Source organism: Gekko japonicus, unplaced genomic scaffold (genome assembly GCF_001447785.1).
Source record: "Gekko japonicus isolate JY-2015 unplaced genomic scaffold, Gekko_japonicus_V1.1 scaffold1765, whole genome shotgun sequence".
NCBI lineage: Eukaryota > Metazoa > Chordata > Lepidosauria > Squamata > Gekkonidae > Gekko > Gekko japonicus.
Genome location: NW_015165296.1, coordinates 317516 through 335200, shown reverse-complemented (window position 1 = coordinate 335200; position 17685 = coordinate 317516). Strand labels below are relative to the sequence as shown.

At 48.0% G+C, this 17685-nt stretch overlaps 1 protein-coding gene across 1 annotated transcript in view; it reads left to right on the top strand.

Moving 5' to 3' along the window:
• Nucleotides 1–16655, top strand: part of PSTPIP1 (proline-serine-threonine phosphatase interacting protein 1) — a 57075-nt gene extending 40420 nt beyond the window's left edge. The window contains exons 7-16 of the mRNA XM_015410375.1: nucleotides 2118–2216; nucleotides 3466–3511; nucleotides 4043–4046; nucleotides 5528–5603; nucleotides 7538–7636; nucleotides 9821–9917; nucleotides 12520–12607; nucleotides 12945–13015; nucleotides 14374–14471; nucleotides 16129–16655. Of these exons, the coding sequence (XP_015265861.1) occupies nucleotides 2118–2216; nucleotides 3466–3511; nucleotides 4043–4046; nucleotides 5528–5603; nucleotides 7538–7636; nucleotides 9821–9917; nucleotides 12520–12607; nucleotides 12945–13015; nucleotides 14374–14471; nucleotides 16129–16260 (810 nt within the window). The 3' untranslated portion in view covers nucleotides 16261–16655. The remainder of the gene's footprint in view (nucleotides 1–2117; nucleotides 2217–3465; nucleotides 3512–4042; nucleotides 4047–5527; nucleotides 5604–7537; nucleotides 7637–9820; nucleotides 9918–12519; nucleotides 12608–12944; nucleotides 13016–14373; nucleotides 14472–16128) is intronic.
• Nucleotides 16656–17685: the final 1030 nt, after the last annotated feature.

Sequence of the window (17685 nt, the reverse complement as noted above, 5' to 3'; positions counted from 1 at the left end):
TGAGGTGAGACGATAATGCAGGGAGGAAGAACCACAAATACCGTCTTGAGCTCCTTGGAAGGGTTAAAGAAATCTAGCTAAAATTAAGACTGCCTTTGAAACACAGATTGTTTTGGGTTTGTATAGTGCAGAGGTGGTTCTTTCACACGTCTTGTGCGGCTCCCGGCAGGACGGCTGGGGAAGCGAAATATCATTAGCAAACAAATATCATTGGACAAATAAATGATCATGATCAATACCCGCTTTTACCGCTTTTGTTATTCTTTTTGGCAGTCTCGTTTAATGTCAATGAAAAGCAAATTTGCAGATTTCCCAATAAAAACATGTGATATTTCTTCACGTCTTGCGGCTCTCAGACTTCAGACATTTATTCTATGTGGCTCTTACGTTAAGCAAGTTTGGCCACCTCTGATATAGTGTGATCCTAAGCAGAGTTAGGTCTTTCTAAGTTCATTGACTTCAGTAGACCTGGAAGGGCTTAACTCCGTGTAAAAGGTAAAGGTAAAGGTTCCCTTGCTCGAAAGCCAGCCGAGTCCGACTCAAGGGTTGCGGTGCTCATCTCCGTTTCCAAGCCGAAGAGCCAGCGCTGCCCGAAGACGTTTCCGTGGTCATGTGGCCGGCATGACTAAACACCAAGGCGCACGGAACACTGTTTCCTTCCCACCGAAGTGGTCCCTATTTATCTACTTGCAATTTCTTGCTTTCGAACGGCTAGGTTGGCAGGAGCTGGAACTTGAGACGGGAGCTCACTCCATCATGCAGCACACTCGGGTCTCGAACTGCTGAACTACTGACCTTCCACAGCCTGCAGTTCAGCATCTTAACCACTTGAGCCACCACAGCTCCTTGTAAGATTACATTATTACCCTGTCACTGGGGTGATAACAATACTGACGAATGTCAAGGCCAAGCATTTATCTCATTCTTATGTCCTGGAAGCTTTGTGGATGTGGGTTCTCCACTCTTTACAATAACCCTGTGAGGTAGGTTAGGCCAGGAGTTGGAGACTGGCTCAAGGTCTTCCAGAGGACACGCGTGGTTGGGTTGGGGATCGGAATCGAGTCTTCCAAGTTCTAATCCAAAGTTCTTACCGCTACGCAACAATGACTCGTTTTAGTAAATGCCACACGGGACACTGGGCTACGTTGGCCCACATCCACCCCCCGCGAGTCTCCCCGATAACAAAACAAATGTAATAATAATAATAGTAATAGTACCACAACTCTGAGTTGTTTGGTCATAAGTCTCCTCTAGATGTTTTATTGTGTTAATTATCTAACACTTGGATTGCCTTCTTGTTTCCCCCCCCCTCACTCTTTTCAGCATCAGTCTTTGTTACTTGTTCCGGGTTTTACTGAAGAGATTAATTGTTAGGTACTTTAACTACACAGCAATTTACTATGTATATTTTTAACCCCTGTGGCACAGAGTTCTTCATTTAAATATTGTTTGTAAGGTCTTATTAATAAAGTTTGAATTAATTTACTATGACTACTATTATCACCACCACCACCACCACCACCACCACCACTACTACTACTACTATACTACTATACTACCACTACTACTACTACTACCCTGTTTCCCCGAAAATAAGACCTACCCAAAAAATAAACCCTAGCAGGATTTCTATGCATTTGTGGTATAAGCCCTAGTGTGTCTTCTTGAGAAAAAATAAATATAAGACAGTGTCTTATTTTCGGGGAAACAACGCTGTAGTAGTAGTAATCGTATGGCATTGAGTGTAGAGTAGCCAGGGGATCCTAAGATTGTCCGGCAGCCAGAAGTTCTAGCTCTTTTAGTGTTATCCACCACTAGGTGGCGAGCTAGACTGTGATGTCATGTGGTCACAAACCAGAGGTCCTTTGCTCCCTAGGGTTGTCAGCCTCCAGCTGGGACCTGGAGATCTCTCGGAATCATAACAGATCCCCACAGTCCAGTCTCCAGTTCCCCTGGAGAAAATGGCTGGTTTGGAGGCTGAACTCTACGGCATTGTACCCTGCTGAGGCCCCTCCCCTCCCCAAGCCCCGCCCTCCCCCAAATCTCCCGTCTCCCAACCTGGAGCTGGCAGCATTACTACGCTCTCATGGCCCGCACTTGTCTCCCTCCGGTTCCAGTCCAAGAAGGCGTACGAGCAGAGGTGCAGAGAGGCGGACGAGGCCGAGCTGGCCTTCGAACGGATCAGCGCCGTGGGCAACCAGAAGCAAGCGGAGAAGGTAAGTCCTTGGTCTCGCAGGAGGGATTTAACAGGCTGCAACAGGTGGGACTGCCCTACTCAGGGCAAGAACTGAGTTCTCCCTGAGGCGTAGCGTTGCCAGCCTCCAGGTCAGGCCTGGAGATCTCCTGGGATTCCAGCTGGCAAAAGAGATCAGGTCCCCTGGAGAAAATGGCGGCTTTGGAAGGTGGCCTTAGACCCCATTGAAGCCCCGCCCCTCCTCTTCCCAAACCCCGCCCTCCTCAGGCTCCACCCCCAAAATCTCCAAGTGTTTCCCAACCCAAAGTGGGCAATCCTATTGAGATGGTGTGTCTGAGCTGTACCACTTCAGTCTGCAGGAAGGGGCTCTCGAGAACAGGATTCCTACAGAAAACTAGCATATCAGGCTAGACACTTTCCCCCTGACATGCTAGATTTCTGTGGGCAGGGATGGTGTTTTTTTTTGGTTGTCAGAAGAAGCCTTAGGGTGGCCAACCTCCAGGAGGGGCTGTGGCTCAGTGGTAGAGCCTCTGCTTGGCATGCAGAAGTTCCCAGGTTTAGTCCCCGGCACCTCCATTTAAAAGGACCAGGCAGGAGGTCATGGGAAAGACCTCCGCCTGAGACCCTGGAGAGCTGTAAAGAGGGGCTGTGGCTCAGTGGTAGAGCCTCTGCTTGGCATGCAGAAGTTCCCAGGTTCAGTCCCCAGCATCTCCAGTTAAAAGGACTTGGCAGGAGGTCATGGGAAAGATCTCCGCCTGGTCCCCATATCACCAGTTAAAAGGACCAGGCAGGAGGTCATGGGAAAGACCTCCGCCTGAGACCCTGGAGAGCTGTAAAAAGGGGCCGTGGCTCAGTAAGAGAGCCTCTGCTTGGCATGTAGAAGGTCCCAGGTTCGGTCCCCATATCTCCAGTTAAAAGGACCAGGCAGGAGGTCATGGGAAAGACCTCCGCCTGAGACCCTGGAGAGCTGTAAAGAGGGTCCATGGCTCAGTGGGAGAGCCTCTGCTTGGCATGTAGAAGGTCCCAGGTTCAGTCCCCGGCATCTCCAGTTGAAAAGGACCAGGCAGGAGGTGGCGTGAAAGACCTCAGCCTGAGACCCTGGAGAGCTGCTATAAGGCAGCTTCATGTGTTCATGTGACCCGGAGCTCTTCTGAATTTCCAGCTGATCTAAGGGAAGGCAGCTTGTGCTTACCCAAACGAGCACGCGTGCGCACGCGGGCACAACCCTCTCCGCCACAGGATCATGCCCTCGTTCTCTCTTTCTATTCCAGAGCCAGACCAAAGTGAAGCAATGCAAAGAAGCGGCCAACGAAGCAGGTACCCCTTTGCGGTTCAGTGAAAGCGAGGCTCGACGTCGCTCGCGGACGACTTGCTCATCGCTCCCCCTGCCTTTCAAACACACTGCCTTCGTGCGTTCCAGTGTTCTTACACAAACACGAGGGCTAGAATCTTAAAGGAAAAAACACAAAACAGAACTTGCCGAGAGAACAGGAAGAGCTGGTCAGCACTGTTCCCTCTGAGCTGAGTTAGTGTGAGCTAGCTCACAGTTTTCTAGCCTCCGGCTCACACGTTTTTGCCTTAGCTCAGGAAGGATGGCTCCGGAGCAAACTCATTGATGCACCAGCCAAATCGCTCACTCACAACTTTAATGCCGGTATCTCACAATGGCTCTCTCGAAGTCCTTGAAGGGCTGTGTCACTTGGAGGAGGGCAGGGAGCTATTCCTGTGGGCAGCAGAGGAGAGGACTTGCAAGAATGGGTTTACATTGAGGGTGGGGAGGTACCGGCTGGATATTAGGGAGAACTTTTTGACAGTCAGAGTTGTGCAAGAGTGGAATCGGCTGCCTAGAGAGGTGGTGAGCTCCCCCTCCCTGGCAGTCTGCAAGCAGCCAGAGTATGATACACAGTCTATGGATATTGCACCACACAGGGACTGTTACTGTGATAAGTGCGCTAAACTAAATAAATAAATTAAAGTGATATGCAATTTTTACACGGTTGGAATACCCAAACACAGTCAGTTTCAAATAAACAGAAGTGGTTTTTAACGAAGCAAATGATGTTAACGACGAGTCTGTAACTCGCCCGAAATGAATTTTCTGCTAGCAACTGTGCTTTGTTATTGACCTATGAAGAAAAAATATGTGAGCATCAGGCTTTGTTTCTACTCTTATAGATGAGACAAAAAACTGAAAATTATCTATATCTTGTTCAGAAGAAGGAACGTCGAAACGACACAGGACGTTCCGTAGCACGTCGTTAACATCATTGGCTTATTTAAAACTCGACATCATCTGCTCCGTTAAAAACCACTTCTGTTTATTTGAAACGGACTGTATTTTTGTATTCCAACCTTGTTAAAAAAAAGCATATCACTTTATTTAAACAGCATATATTTCCTGATTTTTTGCAGTACTGTATTATTTAGTTTGGCGCACTTATCACAGTAACAATCCCCGTGTAGTCTCGAAGCAGCGGCTGGACAAGCACTTGTCAGGGATGCTCTAGGCTGATCCTGCACTGAGCAGGGGGTGGACTAGATGGCCTCTGTAGGACCCCTTCCAACCCTGTGATTCTATTATTCTACATTCCTGCCAATCAACACAACCCCTTCCAGGTCTTTTAATATATATCTTGTTCAGAAGAGGGAGCATCGAAACAAAACAGGACATTCTGTAGCATGTCGTTAACATCATTGGCTTCATTAAAACTTGACATCATCTGCTTCGTTAAAAACCACTTCTGTTTATTTGAAACGGACTGTATTTTTGTATTCCAACCTTGTTAAAAAAAAGCATATCACTTTATTTAAACAGCATATATTTCCTGATTTTTTGCAGTACTGTATTATTTAGTTTGGCGCACTTATCACAGTAACAATCCCCGTGTAGTCTCGAAGCAGCGGCTGGACAAGCACTTGTCAGGGATGCTCTAGGCTGATCCTGCACTGAGCAGGGGGTGGACTAGATGGCCTCTGTAGGACCCCTTCCAACCCTGTGATTCTATTATTCTACATTCCTGCCAATCAACACAACCCCTTCCAGGTCTTTTAATATATATTTGAACACTGGTTTGCATCTTCCAATATGTCTAACCAGGCCCGTAGCCAGGATCCTTTAAGTCAGGGGGCGTTTACATTTTTTAGGGGGCACTAAATTAACCTAGGGGAGAAGGCCGTGACGCCCTGGGTTGGATGGGAAGTCAGGCGGCCTTGCCAGCAAGTCAGGGGGCCTAGCCCCGAGTTGCCCCACTGTAGCTACGGGCCTGTGTCTAACCACGAGATAAGGCTTTCATTCCATATGTGAACTTTCCCCTCTCGTCTCTTTATGGTAAGAGTGTACAAGCAGAACATAGAACTGCTGGACGCGGCCAGGATTTCCTGGGAGCAAGATCACATCAGCACGTGTGAGGTGAGGGGTTTGGGTCAGGGCCGTAGCTCGCGTGGGCTTCTTTGTCACGGCCGACCGTTAACTGTTGCCGGCGGGGTCTGATGAATCTTTGGCGTGGTGGTTTGGAATGTTGACATCGCAGGGCCTGGTAGGCCTGGGCTTACGCCACAGTTTTTCCTGCCCCAAGCTTTTCCCGTGGCAACGTGGTGCGGTGGTTAGAGTGCCAGACTAAGTTCCAAGAGACTAAATCTGGGTCGCAGCTGGCTTACGGTGACCCCAGCAAGGGGCTTTTGAGGCAAGGGAGAAGCAGAGGTGGTTGGCCATTGCCGTCCTCTGCAGAGCCTTCCTTGGTGGTCTCCCTTCCAAGTACTGACCCAAATCTGAGAGACCCAGGTATATATGTAGATTTAGGTGTGTATCCGTATTGATCTGAAGCAACAGAACAAACTTTGGGACCAGTGGCACCTTTGAGACCAACAAAGTTTAACTCTGGGTATAATCTTTTATGTGCATGCACACGGAAGCTTATACCCAGAATTAAGCTTTGTTGGTTTTAAAGTCACCCCTGGACTCAAACTTATGTCAGTACGATACAATTTACAGAGACATAGGATTATTCCACAAGTTCATCTCAGTGTTAAGGAGAAGGAGCTCAGTGAAGGGTTTCGTCCTTTTTATGGCAGCCACCAGTGTTCCCTCTAAGCTGAGTTAGTGTGAGCTAGCTCACAGTTTCTTAGCCTCTGGCTCACATATTTTTGTCTTAGCTCAGGAAGGGTGGATCCAGAGCAAACTAATTCATGCAGTAGCCAAACTGCTCGCTCACAACTTGTAGAAAGATAACAGACTTGGCGTAAACTTAATAGAAACATTAGGAAGCAATCTAAACTATTGGAGCGGTAAGAAAGAGAAGAAAGAAAAAGAAACTTCTATTATCAACTTACAATAACAATTACTACAATTACAAAGAATTACCTCTTTGAACATGCTATAATGTTGTACATACTCAGGAACTATTTACAGGATGTGAATGTAATTGGAAGATTAATTGTTCACTGTTTGAAGTGTTAGAATTGTAAAAAATTGAAAATAATAATAAAAAAACATTAAAAAAGAAAAGAAAAAGGAAGGGTGGATCCAGAGCAAACTAATTTATGCAGTAGCCAAACTGCTCGCTCACAACTTCAATGCCGGTGGCTCACAACGTAGAATTATTGCTCACAAGACTCCACAGTTAGAGGGAACATTGGCAGCCACACATTTATTATTAATTAAAAAAAATTTATGTCGCCTTTCGGCCCCCGTTGGACCAACAAATTAAAAACATACAGATCAAAATATCGTTTTAAGGGCCATTAAAAGGACACACGTGAAGACACCACTGAAGCAAGTTAAACCCGAAGTCAATACAAAAGATAAAAACGATCATTGGAACATTGAGGAGGAATGAGGGACCGCAGAGCGAAAACTACGACTGTGAACAGAGTTCCCTCTAAGCTGAGTTAGTGTGAGCTAGCTCACAGTTTTTTAGCCTCCGGCTCACACATTTTTGTCTTAGCTCAGGAAGGGTGGATCCAGAGCAAACTAATTCATGCAGTAGCCAAACTGCTCGCTCACAACTTCAATGCCGGTAGCTCACAACGTAGAATTTTTGCTCACAAGACTCCACAGTTAGAGGGAACATTGGCAGCCACACATTTATTATTAATAAAAAAATTTATGTTGCCTTTCGGCCCCCATTGGACCAACAAATTAAGAACATACAGATCAAAATATCATTTTGAGGGCCATTAAAAGGACACACGTGAATACACCACTAAAGCAAGTTAAACCCAAAGTCAATGCAAAAGATAAAAACAATCATTAGAACATTGAGGAGGAATGAGGGACCGCGGAGGGAAAACTACGACTGTGAACACATCTGATTTCTAACTCTGCTTTTTAAAAAACAAACATAGGCTTTCCAGCTCCAGGAATGCGACCGGATCACCATTTTGCGGAATTCCTTGTGGGTTCACTGCAACCAGCTTTCGATGCAGTGTGTGAAGGATGACGAGGTGAGTGGAGCAAAGAGGGACTCTGTGTCATAAGAACATAACATAAGAACATAAGAGACGCCAGTGTTGGATCAGGCCAAAGGCCCATCCTGTCCAACACTCTGTGTCACACAGTGGCCAGAAATACCAGGTGCCATCAGGAGGTCCACCAGTGGGGCCAGGACATTAGAAGCCCTCCCACTGTTGACCCCCCCCCCAAGTACCAAGAAGACAGAGCATCACTTGCCCCAGAGCCCCTATCTATACCTTGTGGCTAATAGGTGCTTTAAGTAAGCACACACAGACATGTTCTCTGCACAGGGCAGATGTCTGATATGAGAGCATGTCAACCTTCACTTTCTTTTTTTAAATAAACACAAGGCCCTTGGGAATGTTGCCTAGAAGGTTTCATAAGAACATAAGAGAAGCCAATGTTGGATCAGGCCAATGGCCCATCTAGTCCAACACTGTCACACAGTGGCCGAAACCACCAGGTGCCGTCAGGAGGTCCACCAGTGGGGCCAGGACACTAGAAGCCCTCCCACTGTTGACCCCCCCCCCAAGCACCCAGAATACAGAGCATCCCTTGCCCCAGAGTCCCCATCTATACCTTGTGACCAATAGCCACTGATGGACCTCTGCTCCATATGCTTATCTAATCCCCTCTTGAAGCCGTCCATGCTTGTAGCCGCCACCACTTCCTGTGGCAGTGAATTCCAAGTGTTAATCACTCTTTGGGTGAAGAAGGACTTCCTTTTATCCGTTCTAACCCGACCGCTCAGCAATTTCATTGAGTGCCTACGAGTTCTTGTACTGTGAGAAAGGGAGAAAGTCAGCGGTCGAGCATCGGCTCGGCATGCAGGAGGTCCCAGGTTCAATCCCCGGCATCTCCAGTTGAAAGGACCAGGCAGTAGGTGATGTGAAAGACCTCTGCCTGAGACCCTGGAGACTTATCCCAGGCTGCGTAGACAATATTTGACCTTGAAAAAGCTATGCACCGAATCGCTATTCTGCTAGGCTAAAAAACGAATGGAATTCTTCAGCAAGCGAATAAGGCACAGAGGTGGGGAAATCATTAGAACAACAGAGTTGGGAACGCAATCGAAAAATTAATATTGCCGAACTTGAGTGCATTCACAAATTCAGAACAGGGGACACAGGGCCCCTATCTCCCTACAGATGCTAATGTTCTGCCCCCAAGCATTTCCCTTCTGCTCTGATTTAACTAATTATGATAGAAGGACTTAGAGATTTCCATTTGTCTATTAAAGCCCAAATAGACAGTCTCTATTGGACTGTGCCAGTGTCAAGGAGAACCCCACTCCACACCTTGAGCCCGATCATTTGGATCTGCTCCTAAAGTTGTTGTTTTCAATAACTATGTGATTGCATTATATCAGGTCATGACACTGGCCCATCCAGTATTGTCGTATTTAATTGGCAGTGACTGTCAAGCAGAGGTGGTCTCTATTATCACCTAATTCATAAGTTCAAAACAAGGGAGCCCCCAGGGCTGAATAGGGATGTAGGTTTCCTATCTCCCTATTACAGATGCTCATTTTCTGCCCCCAAGCATTTCCCCTCCGCTCTCATCAAGCTGATTATAATGTGCATTGTACCTCTGTTTCGCAAGTCCCTTGTTTGCAAATTGCAACAACCCTCCTACCTTCACACTGGGATATCAGGACTTGAGGATCTCCAGTCCAACTTGTATCTGACGAAGGGATCGTTAACTCTTTGAAGCTCATGTGCTGAAAGTCTTTTTGGTTTCTAAGGGGATGCTGGACTTGAATCTCGCTAACTTAAAGTTAAGTGGCTGTTGGTTTTTTAAAAAGAAGACTTGTTCCGAAAAAGTTCTTAGAAGAAAACCATCAACCATAAGACAAGTTTGGTGTAGTGGTTAAGAGCGGCAGACTCTAATCTGGGAGAACCGGGTTTGATTCCCCACTCCTCCACATGCAGCCAGCTGGGAGACCTTAGGTCAGTCACAAGTTCTCTCAAGGGCAGTCCTCGAATGAGCTCTCTCAGCTACCTACCTCATGGGGTGTCTGTTGCGGGGAGAGGAAGGGAAAGGAGATTGTAAGCCGCTCTGAGGCTCCAAGTGAAGGGCGGGGTAGAAATCCAACTCTTCTTCTTCCAAAACAAAATCCAACGTTCGGTTTTTAAACTCTGCACAATTGACGCTTTTCTCCTGCTTTCGCACAGATTTATGAAGAGGTCCGACTGAGCCTGGAGAATTGTGACGTGGACACCGATATGAATGGCTTCATTCAGAGCAAGACGACGGGGACGGAGCCGCCGGGTAACCAAACACAAGGGTTCTTGGCCTTCGCCTTCCTGGTTTTCAACTCTGAACTCCAGAATGGGGGTCAGGCGTGTGGGCAGACAACCCCCCCCCTTTGAAATGTGGGACGCTGTATAGAATGGTCAAGAACAACAACAACAAAAGAATCAGGGCCGAAGTGCTAAACTGATTCAGTGCCATCCTAAGCAGTCTGTGACTTCAGTGGGTGTTAACTCTGCTTTGGAACTCTGCTTTCAACTCTTTAAGAGCCAGTTTGGTGTAGGGGTTGAGAGCAGCAGACTCTAATCTGGGAGAACGGGGTTTGATTCCCCACTCCTCAACATGCAGCTGCTGGTGTGACTTTGGGTCAGTCACAAGTTCTTTCAGAGCTGTTCTCTCAGGAGCAGTCCTTGAAAGAGCTCTCTCAGCCCCATCGACCTCACAGGGTGTGTCTGTCGTGGGGAGAGGAAGGGAAGGGAGATTGTAAGCCGCTCTGAGAGTCTGAGTGAAGTGTGGTGAATAAATCCAATTTCTTCCTTCTCCTCCTCCTCTTCTTCTTCTTCTTCCTCCTGTTCCTCTTCTTTCTCTTCTTCTTCTTCCTCTTCCTCCTCTTCTTCTGACACCAGTGCCCAATTTTTTGAGCCTGCAGGCACCTAATCTCAGAAAGTGGAGGCCCTCGAAGCAAGGCACTCCAAAGATGACCATATTAGTTGTGCAGGCCCATAAGAGAGTTGGTGGGCCTCTTTGTCCCAAACCATAGAGGGCTCTGATGGTCAAGACCAGCACCTTGAATTGTGCCTGGAAACGAACTGAGACCCATTTGTGCCTGTGCCAGATTAAATGCCTTATCCTTTTGATGGAACTGGACCGATGTTCTTTGCCTGCCAGTCCGGATAGCTTCCTATCATAGAATCACAGAGTTGGAAGGGGGGAAGACCCTCTAGTCCAACCCCCTGCCCAATGCAGGACCAGCCTAGAGCATCTCTGACAAATATTCATCCAGCCTCTTCTTGAAAGCTGCCAGTGTTAACCAGACCCCTAGTCCCAAAAGTGGGTTTTCAGAAGGTGCTGCTCACCATGCCACATTTTTTTTTACCCAAAACAATCCTGCCATTGCAAAGGCCAAGCCTCTGCTTAGGCCCTTGTGCCCACTGGGAGGCCCAAGGCTCCCCGCAGCTGTTGCCACAAGTCTTCTAGGAAAATGTCATTCCCTACATCCAAACGTTGTACACCATCACTCCTATACACATAGACATAGTCTATCTCCTCTTCTCCAGACTAAACATTCCCAGGGCCCTGAGCCTTTCCTCGTAGGGCTCAGTCTCCAGAACCCTGATCATCCTCATCACTCTCTTCTGCACCCTGTCCTGCATTCCAGGGACATCCTATTAACACACCAAAAAAACCCTGTTGTGGACCACAGCCGTAGAAGACCTTCACTGTTGACAGTGATAGAAAGGCATCATACAGCCGGCCAGAAGTACCTCCCGTGCCAGACCCATTTGAAAATTTATTTCTCCGATTTATATCCTGCTCTCCCCACGCAGAATAGGGTGACAGTAGGACAAAGCAGAGAATCCAGCCATTGCATTTTAAAATGTGAGGTTTAAGTTTTCTAAAAGTTTTTTCCTTATTCGTTTTTAAATAGTAATCATTTACAATAATGGATATCTAAAGCATTAACCAAGCAACTAGAAGAGATAAGTATCAAGTCGCATCAAAAGCCTATTTCTTAGCAGTAAAAACTATTCTAACTTTTTTTTTTTTTTAATTAAACTCTCCTAAAAAGGAGAGAATTTTATTGCTTTAAATTTTACAGAAAAAAAGGGAGGGTATATAGAGGGATTAAGAAAAGGGTGAGTGATGAGTAAATTAGTATATTAATCTTTTATCAGTATTAGTACAGTCCATAGCTTCCACCATGAGCGGTCGATCTTCTTGCTTCATTACCTGTCAAAGATAAAAATTAGTTAGGTTAGTAAAGTCCTTTTGGGTTAGTATTAATATTGTCCTTGCAGCACTCTCAAGAGTTCATCAGACATTGGGGCGTCTGCCTTTCTTCTCTCTTAAATTATACGTGATACCTCCTGCCGCTCCTTTCTCCTCCGGTTCTTCGTCTCCTCCTTCCGGATTGCTGTCCTCGTCGCTGGTGAATATTTTCCACTTAGCGAGTTCTGCTTCCTCCTCTGAGCTGGCGTGTCTCTTCAAAAACTCTTGTGCTTTGAAAATGGAGTCAATCTTCTCTCTCTTGTCTTTAAACTTAAAGATCAGTCCTTCTGGAAACAACCACCTGTAGTTAATTTGATGGTTTTGCAAGAATGTGGTCAGTCCTCTATATGCCTTCCGCTTCTGTCGAATTTCAAATGGTACATCTTTTAAAATTCTTATAGTTTGCTCTCCAATTTTCAAGGGTGTTGCTGAGGTCGCTTTGAGGATCTGATCTCTTACATGTTGTTTGGTAAATTTGACAACCACTTCAGCTGGCAGATTATTTTTCTTTGTAAAGTTAGAATAGGATCTGTATACCAGATCCATTTCTTCGCTTAGTTTATCCGCTTCACTGCCCATCAGTGGTGCCAACGCTTCCCTGAGATCTTCTTTTTCCGCTTCAACCCTGCAGTCGCGATCGGATATGAGAACTATTACGACAGAGTAACCCCAACCAGAAACTGCAGCAGCCCGGTCCCGACCTGCGGAATGATGAAGAGGTGAGGGAAGGAAGATCCGGGAACTTAAGGAGGGGTGGGGAAAACCCAAGAGTTCGGGATTAGGAGGAGACGCAGTGTTCCCTCTAAGCTGAGTTAGTGTGAGCCAGCTCACAGTTTTGTAGCCTCCGGCTCACACATTTTTGTCTCAGCTCAGGAAGGATGGGGCTCCAGAGAAAACTAATTTATACAGCAGTCCAATCGCTCGCTCACAACTTTAATGCCAGTAGCTCACAAAGTAGAATTTTTGCTCACAAGACTCCATAGCTTAGAGGGAACATTGGAGAGTGCTGACTCACCCCCCCCGCTGACTTCTCGATCCTTTCCCGCTGATTTACAGATTTTCCGGCTTGCTCCACGGAAACAGCCGTAATGCCACGGACAACGTTATTCCTACAGCTCCCCCCGCAGGTACATTTTTCATAACCAGGCGTGCATTTCTGAACGCCACTGGGGCAGATGCCAGATTAAATGCGACAAACGGCGGAGTTTTGCGCAAGTAGCTATTAAACACAGAGTTCAGACGGATGTTCCAGAGCGAAGCTGAACGGGACCGGGTGCATAGAAGCCATGGAGAAAAAAAACAGGTGCAGAATGGACCTTAGTTCTCCGATTTGGATATTGTTCCGTTCAGCTAAAAGGTAAAGGTTTCCCTTGCTCGGAAGCCAGTCAAATCCGACTCTAAGGGGCAGTGCTCATCTCCGTTTCCAAGCCGAAGAACCAGCGCTGTCCGAAGACAGGGGGGGCTCTGCAACTTACCTAGCTTCTTCTTGCTCCTCGTGGCCCGACTGAGGGCTGCTGGGAACAGGGGGCGGGGCTTGTTGCATGTGCCCACCCTCTGGGCTCCTTACTGCCGGAGCTCCGCTCCTGTAGCCTCCCGCAGGAAATGACCCCTGCTTATTATGTAGTTTTTGTACCACTTAATGTGTCACGTGAATAAGAACATAAGAACAGCCCTGCTGGATGGGACCAGTGATCCATCTAGTTCAGACCAGTGAGGGCCCACCTAGTCCAGCAACCTGTCTCAGACAGCAGCCAACCAGTTCCTCTGGAGGGCCAACAAAAGGGCAGAGAGGCCGAGGCCTTCAAAAGGACACCAGAAGAGCCCTGCTGGATCAGACCAGTTAGGGTCCATCTAGCCCAGCATCCCGCCTCACACAGTGGCCAACCAGTTCCTCTGGAGGGCCAACAACAGGGCAGAGAGGCCGAGGCCTTCATAAGAACATCAGAAGAGGGGTCCATCTAGCCCAGCATCCCGCCTCACACAGTGGCCAAGCAGTTCCTCTGGAGGGCCAAACAAACAGGACGCAGAGGCCGAGGCCTTCCCGTCATATTCCCTCCTGGCTCTGGGATTCAGAGGCTTAGTGCCTCTGAATGCGGAGGTTCCACTCAGTCACCGTGGCTAGTAGCCATTGACCGACTTATCCTCCATAACATTTATGCTATACTTCAGGGTTGTTGTTGGGGGTTTTTTGTGTGTGTTTGATGGTTCTAGACTTTGAAAAGCCTCATGCACTGGTCACTGAATGACCCGTTTTGCCAATTGTACTGACTCACAATGCGTTGAGTCCCCATGAGAATGTATGTAACGTTATGTAACGTCAATAAATGAAATCCATAAGTTACATACAGAAGGCGTGGAGGCTGTTGAGCCCTGCCAAATGTCCCCAGCAGCTGTGCCCGTCTTTCCCGGATCAGATAAGTGGTGTTTCTGAGCAACTGTGCATGATACTTTTGCATCCCCAGTTGACCTTTCTTTGTTCCTGCAGACAAAGTGGACGGCATCTACGCAGCGATCCCCGTGGGCCAGGAAGACGCAGTCGCTCTGCCCCAGGAGTATAGAGTCCTTTACGATTACACAGGCCAGGTAACAGAGAAACCTCCCAAACGGTCATTTCGGCGGCTTGCTGCACCTTATACAGTTCCGCAGGGCCTGCAAGACGGAGCTCTTCCGCCAGGCTTTTAGTTAGGAGCCGCCCACCACTACCACCAACTATTATTGTTAGTAACACCGGGGTAGTGAGTTGGCCCATACGGAGATCGAGCCACAGTAACGTACGAGACAGATGCGGCTGAACTGGGACTTGTGTCCATCTACAGGATGCCATCTTGAATGTGATTGGAAGATCATTTCTATGCTGAGCACTTTAATTGTAATGATATGGTGGTTTTATCCTGTTTTATCTGGTTTCATGTACTCTGCCACATAGTGCCTTTAAATGTAAGCCGCCCTGAGCCCGCTCGCGGGGAGGGCGGACTAGAAACCCAGTAGATAAATATAAATAAATAAATAAGTCAGAGTTGTTTATCCAAAGGTAGTGCAAGGCGGTTTAAACTCCGGGAGGAAAGCAGGATTTCTAAGGTTTATAAAGGTTTATAAATGGTGTTTGTGCTCAAGACATTAAGCAAAGCCACTCAGTTTAGAACAGAGACGACTAAGGAGAGGGAGGACATGATGGAGGTTTATAAATGGCTGCTGCAGGAGGCGGAGCCAAGCACAGCATGGGTGCTGCCATAGAGCCCACCTTCCAAATTGGCCGTTTTCTCCAGGTGAACTGATCTCTGTCACCTGGAGATCACTTGTAAACCCAGGAGATCTCCAGCCACAACCTGCCGTGTGGACTCCCAGGAATCTGTATAGCCCCAGTGTGATTTGCAGGGACAGGACCCATGGAGCCCGCAGCCCGCAGAGACACGCACCGTGAGTCAGGCGGGGGGGGGGGGGGGGGAAGAGGGCGATGTAAACAAATATCCTGGGAAAGTGGGAGGGGGGGAGAGAGAGAGAATAAAGCCAATACTGTGGTGGCAGCTGCAACTGAGGCACTGTTCTTTCCGTCTGCACAGCTGATTAGAAGCCCTGCTTAGGAGGCCCACCCACTTTCTAAAAATACTTGGTGGGCGCCGGGAAAGCTTTTGGCAGGTGCCACCATGGGGCCCGTGGGCACCACGCCGGGGACTCCTGATCTAATGGCTTGAGAGTCCCTCTACGCTCCACAGGGTTGGGAGCGAACATTTCACCTTGTGAGCGAAAACAGCTAGTAGCATTAAAGTTGTGAGCGAGTCTACGTTTGACGACCGCCTCAATTCGGGTTTTTTTTTAGATTATTTCCATAACCTTGTAAAAAATGAATTCTTTTAAACCGTTATCTAAACTATATTTTAGGAATAATTTAAGCATTAGAAAACAGAATCAAGTCCGATTTCATTACAGGAAATGTTGTCTTCTACAGGGGTAGACCAGGCCTCCGGAGAACAGGTCTACCTTCCCCTTTCCTCTGTATGGGTAGACCTGGCCTCCGGAGAACAGTTTTCCAATGGTGTTTTCAATGGAGTGGAGAAGGCTTGTGAGCTGGAAGCTAGCATGCCTGAGCGGGCAGCTAAAATTCTGTGCACCAGCGCCCCCTAGCGCAGCTTAGAGGGAACACTGAGAACCACTGGAATAATAAAAAAGAGGACAGGTGTAACACCTCTATCCAGGCTAATGTATTTCCATTTCCATTCCCTCTCCACTGTTCTCGTTCCAGAACGAAGACGAACTGGATATCCGAGCAGATGACGTAGTCCTCATCACTGAAATGGGCGACGACGGCTGGTGGACGGCGGAACAGAACGGGCGGCAAGGGTTCGTGCCGGGCTCCTACCTGGAGAAAGTTTGAGCGCTCCTTTACACTTTTGGTGACTGTGCCCTGGTATTCTTACCGTTAGCAGAGACAACTGCCAAGGTCCCAGATTTGTACAGCTACAGAGTCAAGTACCTGGCGCGTGGACCTACATGGTCTAAAAATTCAGGCCAATTTCTCTGATCCACCGTTGTGTCTCTGCACACCGGCAAGAATCTTTGGACCGCAAAGACATTCTCTAACCTCCCCGAGAAGGCCGTCTTTAAGAGAGCTGTCTTTGGCCACCAAGAACCACGACGGGGAGCGACGTTGAAGCACACATTCCAATTCCCAGCTGTTCGGAGCAGAATTCTTTTAGGGAACGAAATACGCTTCACTCGGGTCACCACGGGATACGGCTCGTTCTTCTGGGGCTCAGCGGCTGGGAATCTGAATGCAAGGAGCTAGGAGGAATAGCCAAGAAGCAATACGTTATCTGTTCTGAACGTACCTTGTGTTCCATGAAAAGAGCGGACATCCTTGCTCAGCGAGGGCTCCGTCAGAACCGCCCGTCGACGCTCTGAACTCGTAACGACCAGTTAATGTGTCCCGTGAACGTTGACTGCATGTGACACGTGGGGACCGCAGCCTATGAAATTATCAGCGCTCTGATCGTCTTTGGAGTACCAGTTTGACCATTCCCGCAGACGGCCTCAAGCGGAATTGTGATAATGTAACGATGTCTACGAATCTACCCAACTTCTCCACAGGGGATGGATGAGCAGAAAATTCAGGCTTCCCTTCGGACCAGTACCCACTGAGCAGTACGGGCATTTGGTCATGTGTATGGAAGACTCAAAACGCAATGTCCATATAAACTTCAACAAAAAAAAAAAAGCCCAACCCATTTCACCAATGAAGCTGGTCCATCAAAGTCATGCCTCAAACGGGTAGCAGCTCTGATGTTTCAGGGGGAGGTCTTTCCACATCAACTACAACCTCATACTTAGCTGGAGATGTTGGGGATCGGACCTGGAACCTTCTGCATGCCAAGCAGATGCTCTGCCACTGAGCCACAGCCCCTCCTTCCAATACATGAACACATGAGGTTGCCTTATCATTGGTCTGTCGAGGTCAGTATTGTCTACTTGGACTGGCAGCAGCTCCCCAGGGTCTCGGGCTGAGGTCTTTCACCCCCTGCCTGGTCCTTCTAACTGGAGATGCCGGGGACTGAACCTGGGACCTTCTGCATGCCAAGCAGAGGCTCTGCCACTGAGCCAGGGTCTCAGGTCAAGGTCTTTCCCATCCCCTCCTGCCTGGTCCTTCTAACTGGAGATGCCGGGGACTGAACCTGGGACCTTCTGCATGCCAAGCAGAGGCTCTACCACTGAGCCACGGCCCCTCTGTACAGCTCTCCAAGGTCTCAGGTGGAGGTCTTTCCCATCACCTCCTGCCTGGTCCTTTGAACTGGAGATGCCGGGG